The 5,868-nt window shown below is 39.6% G+C and overlaps 1 protein-coding gene across 1 annotated transcript; it reads left to right on the top strand.

The window, feature by feature from the left end:
- LOC105170848 lies at positions 1-1,073 on the top strand. The gene is made up of 2 exons (XM_011091770.1): positions 1-421; positions 544-1,073. The coding sequence occupies exons 1-2, from the start codon at positions 1-3 to the stop codon at positions 1,071-1,073; spliced, it is 951 nt and encodes a 316-aa protein (XP_011090072.1).

The following is a 5,868-nucleotide window of genomic DNA, read 5'->3' as shown; positions in this document are numbered from 1 at the left end:
ATGAGGCTGGATTTCGCTCGTGTATGCGTCATGCTTGACATCAGTTCAAATTTACCGAAGCATATTGTTATTCTGACCCCAGATGACGATGGAGGAGAATCACCATGCAAAGTGGATGTTGAATACGAATGGGTGCCCCCGAAGTGCACAAGGTGTATGAGCCTGGGACACTCTGCAAAGAATTGTGTGTTGAGTAAACCGACAAAACCTACTAAACCACCGGTGTCCGTTTATGTGCCAAGGATAACGGCAAGAGGGCCGCCTAAGATGGTGAAAGAGAAGGAAGGTGGCACTCAATCAGTAGCGGACATTGGAGAACCTACGATTAAACAAAAGCCACGAGAAGAAGAGGTTAGATCGCAATCTCCATGCTCCGAGGAACCCGAAGCACCAAGAAGGGACGAACAACGAAAGGATAAGGGTAAGGATATTGTCCTTTATAACACATTTGATGCGTTAAATCTCCTTGATGATGATGCAGACAAACATACCGGGGGTCCTAAGCCATGCAGCCCCACCTCAGTTGACCCATGTTGAACGCAGCTGTTTGGAACGTGCGTGGCCTAAATAAGAGGGACCACCAGCTAGCAGTGAAAGATCTTGTTACTGACTTCAGGTTACATTTTCTCGGTCTTCTTGAAACTCGTGTTAGATTGGATAATACTTCTCAAATTCAATCATTTCTATTACCGCATTGGAAATGGTTTGTGGATTATGTAACAACTGGCAAACGTATTTGGATCGCTTGGGATGAGAACTTTGTTCATGTTGATGTCATTGAATTGGGTGCACAACTTATTCACTGTAATGTTACTATTCGAGCACTTCATGAGTCTGTTGCCATGACTGTTATTTATGGGGCCAATGAGGTAGCTGACAGACGTGATCTGTGGACCACTCTGGGGACATTGGCCATCCAGTGTGTCGATACTCCGTGGCTAATTGGGGGTGATTTTAATTCGGTTCGAGACCTCAGTGAGGTCTGTTCAGGAGACATTCGAGTGGCAATGGAAGAATTTAATTCATGTATCCAAGGGGCAGGACTTCTTCCGTTGCCCATGCAGGGAGAATAGTTCACATGGCACAATTGTAGTGCGAGCCCGAGGAACCTATGGAAACGACTGGATCGGATGCTCATTAATGACACATGGATCACCCGGTTCCCAACATTGGCTTATATGAGCCTTACCCCGCGTACCTCAGATCACTCGCCAATGGTGTTATGTGGGGACAGACAGCAGCAATTGGGAGGTATGTTCCGCTTTGACAATTATCTTACTATCTCACCAGTTTTTATTCCTAGCGTGCAGAATGTTTGGCAGCATGAGGTAATTGGCGCACCAATGTATGCAGTTACTCGAAAGCTAAAAGCTCTGAAACTGGTCTTTCGAGAACAGAGAAGGAATAAGGGGGATTTATCACATAATGTACAGCTGGCCAAGGGATTTCTGGAGGCGACCCAATTATTGGTTAGTGCGAACCGGCATGAGGAGTTGTTCGTTTACTTGGAGCATTGTTGTCGACTAGTTTTGACCAAAGCGGCAAAACGAACCGGCATGAGGAGTTGTTCGTTTACTTGGAGCATTGTTGTCGACTAGTTTTGACCAAAGCGGCAAAACTTGAACAAATCATGCTACGTCAGCGAGCTAAGATGGAATGGATGAAAGGAGGCGATCAGTGCTCCAGGGTTTTCTTCCGTAAGATTGCACAATGGAGGACTACGAGGAGAATTTTGCAAATCAATGATGAGCATGGAGTCACTCATTCGGCTCAGGAGGCAATCACTAATGAATTTGTCTCATTTTATCACAACCTGCTAGGAGGAGAAAGGAGACGTAGCTTTATTGATATTCGGTTCCTCAGACCATGGGCCAGACATTTACTCACAGAAGACGAAATCACTGCTATCATTCGGCCTTTCACCCCCTTGGAGGTTAAACAGGCAGTATTTGATATAGATGAAGATAAGGCACCGGGTCCAGATGGGTATTCATCTGGTTTCTTTAAGGCAGCATGGCCAATTGTGGGTGGGGAAGTGACGAGGGCGGTTTTGGATTTCTTCACAACTGGGAGGCTATTGAAACAAATTAACACCACATTACTGGCGCTTATTCCGAAGGTACATTCGCCAATGACAGTTAGTGATTTTCGGCATATTTCTTGTTGCAATGTTCTCTATAAGATTATTGCTAAACTTCTGGTCCAGAGATTAAGTGTGGTGCTAGACAAGATGATTAGTCCTTGCCAAGCAGCCTTTGTTCCTGGTAGAAGCATTGGTGATAATATCATGCTAGCACAAGAGCTTTTCTCGGGATATAAACAGGCCCGACTCCCTCCTAGGTGCGCGCTAAAAGTGGATATTAGGAAGGCTTACGATACGGTCGAATGGGACTTCCTATTAGCTGTTCTGGAGTTATTTGGATTCCCCCCAATATTCATCAGATGAATTGAGGAATGCGTTACCACCCCCTCATTTTCAGTTGGCCTAAATGGGAAACCGCATGGGTTCTTTCTGGGCGCGCGAGGACTGAGACAAGGAGATCCTCTGTCACCGTACTTATTTGTCCTCGTGATGGAGGTCTTACATCTGGGTTTCTTGCAGATGATTGAGCAAGATGGACACTTCACTTTCCATTGGAAATGTGAGGCGGCACGCATTTTCCAGCTTGGGTTTGCAGATGATCTATTGTTGTTTTGTAGGGCTAATATGGACTCGATTGGTGTTCTGAAAAAGGGCCTGGACCGCTTTGCCGTTTGGTCGGGGCTGAATCTTAACGTTCAGAAGAGTCATATTATTATTTCACGGTCAGCACAAGGGTTGCGAGAGGACATGATGACTTTCCTTGGGTTTCAGGAGGGACATCTACCGATAAGGTACCTTGGCCTCCCTCTCTTGTCTTGTAGATTATCTATCACGGATTGTCAGCCTTTATTGTTGAAAATCGATCAACGTATAGCTGGTTGGGAGGGGCTCTCATTGTCATATGCGGGTAGGGTGCAAATTATTAAATCTGTGCTCACTTCACTTAGTGTTTACTGGGCATCTGCATTCATATTGCCTAAGAAAATTACAAAAGAAATCGAGAAAAGACTTTGAGCATTTCTGTGGAAAGGCTCGGGTAATAGTGGATATGCCAAAGTGGCTTGGACAGAGGTGTGTCGACCGACGGAGGAAGGGGGGCAAGGACTCAGGGATATTGCTACCTTGAATCGGGCACTCATGACCAACAAACTATGCGAAGTGATAAAGTGTGAGAGGACATCGATATGGGTGGACTGGCTCTATCATGACCGTTTACTTAACACCTCCATCTGGGCAGTTAGAGATGATAGAGGGTCGTGGAGATGGAGGAAACTGCTACGACTCCGACCTTTTCTTCGACCGATGGTTGACTATCAAATTGGGGACGGACATGGATTTTATTTATGGCAGGACCCATGGCATCCTCTCGGACCACTCATTGACAGGTTCCCACGCGCGCCGTTATTATTGGGAGTGGATTTTTCGACCAAGCTCAGCACTATCATAGATGAGGGTGCTTGGCAATGGCCTCCTTTCACTGATTCTGAATGCCTAGAGATCTTACACACATTACCCCACATTCATGGAGGCGAGGATCGTATCATCTGGCGATTTCAGAGCGGGAAACCTACGACACAGGCCCTTATTCGATTATTTGATCCACCGGGGCCGAAAGTAGGATGGGTTTCACTACTTTCGGGCTCATGTAAGATCCCACGTCACACGTTTATCTTATGGATGGCAATTTTGGGCAAACTGCCAACGACAGATAAAACATGGCTTTCTCACCTCGGCGATTGTGTTTTGTGTGACGTGGGTGCGACGGAGACCCATAGTCACATTTTCTTTCAGTGCCGTTTTAGCAGACGATGTCTTTCTGAGGTTCGCAGATTGGTGCATTTTTCATGGCCCAACAGAGATTGGACGACGGATATCGAATGGGCATCACGAAAATGAAGGGGAAAACACATTGTTAACCTCGCTTACCGAGCTTTACTAGCTTCATGTGTTTATCACATTTGGAGAGCAAGGAACTTGAGGAGATTTGAGCATGAAGAGAGGACTCCCGCCACGTTGGCCTTCTTGATTGTGGAAGATGTCAGACAGCGCATCCTTAGTATTAACCTAGCCAAGTCTGTTAGTACATGTGCCTTATTTAGATTATGGCGTATCCCTTGGCCTGTTGAGGGAGAAACCAATTGAAGAACTTTGTTGTACTATTATGTGTGTCTTTTTTTTATTAATGAAAATTACGTTTACCCAAAAAAAGGGGTAGTTGTTTTTTTTTTAATATATAATAATAATATATTTTTAAATAATTATTTATATATAATATAAGTTAAATAATTTGTTGAATCTAAACCTTTTATTTTTTTAAAATCTAACGATTGAGATTAATTGATTAAATTTAACGATCAATATTTGATCAAATAAGATCCAACAATCATTAAAATAAGAAATAATATATATTAAGTAAGAGTATAACGGTCATTTTCTAAAAAATTAACACTGTTAGTTGAATTTAACAGAGATGGGGCGATTGAGTTGAGTTTTACAAAATACAGGGAGCTTTTAGCCTATTCTCATAATATGAGTATTTTTTTTGTAATTTTTTTAAAATACAGGAGATTTTATGCATTTTATTTTTTTAATTAATTTGATACAAAAAATCAAACTAAATCGAAATAAATTTGATTTTTATTGAAGCAAATTAAATATTTCAATCAAATATGCAATACATAATTTCATCATATCCAAATTTCGATGAACCAAATCTTGGATTCGATTAACCAAAATAAACACCCTATGAGAAGGATGGTTTTCGAAATGACATGCCAAATCTTTTATTTTTTCTTTCAATTAAAAATTAGATAATAAAATTTGGCATCTGCCAAAGTAGAACATAAATGCATTATTGAGACTCCGTCATTGTCATCCTAATCATCAATTCTATTTCTATATTATAATGTATGATTTAGGTGTGTGTATTGTTTGCACAAATATACCTCTAATTTGAAAAAAATGAGTAATTTACATTAAACTCTAATATCAAGTCAAATTACATACATATCTTACATTTTTTTGCAAAATTTCAAATATATCCTTTGAAATTGTAAACATAAGTAAAAGTACCATAGAATTAATCTTAATAGATGTCTATATAATTTACTATAAAAAATACTCGGACAATAATTTTCTATTTACTTCATCTACTTAATTAATTAATAATTTAATTTTACATAAACAAATTTCAAAATTCATTTGTTTAACTAAAAATAGGGTAAATTATAATTATTTTTCTTGAAGTTTGACATGAGGTAAAATCTCACTTTTGGTCCTACTAGATAGGGTCATTATCATTTTTAATCCCGAATTTTACGGGCTCAACACTTTTGGCCCTAAGATTCTAAATTTTTAACATTATTGGTCCTGTTCAGTTAAGTATTGACGAAACCGGTAGTTAATGGTCAGGGTTTGAAGAAAAAAAATGTCCTTCAAGCATTTATTCAGCTTTTTTGAGGGAAAAAAAATGGCGTCAACAAGCACTTTTTGCCTATTTATACATGTAAATAACCCACAAGTACTTTTAGCCTATTTACACAACTTTTTCATATTTTTTTCATTACTTTAGCTTGAGAGCAATAAGTCAAAATATGTTACAAATATCTCAAAATGCTCAAATATTGAATACTATTGTCACAAAGTTGCTCATTATTATAATTAATAAATAATAATTCAAAATAATTTATCTAGTTTATATAAATTATATTAGAGTTAGTAAAATAAATAATTTATTTTGTTAAAAAATATACTAATTATTGAATTATTTTTTTAAGAAAATATTT

Source organism: Sesamum indicum, linkage group LG9 (genome assembly GCF_000512975.1).
Source record: "Sesamum indicum cultivar Zhongzhi No. 13 linkage group LG9, S_indicum_v1.0, whole genome shotgun sequence".
Lineage (NCBI taxonomy): Eukaryota > Viridiplantae > Streptophyta > Magnoliopsida > Lamiales > Pedaliaceae > Sesamum > Sesamum indicum.
The sequence above is the reverse complement of the archived record's forward strand: the minus strand, read 5'-3'. Positions and strand labels throughout refer to the sequence as shown.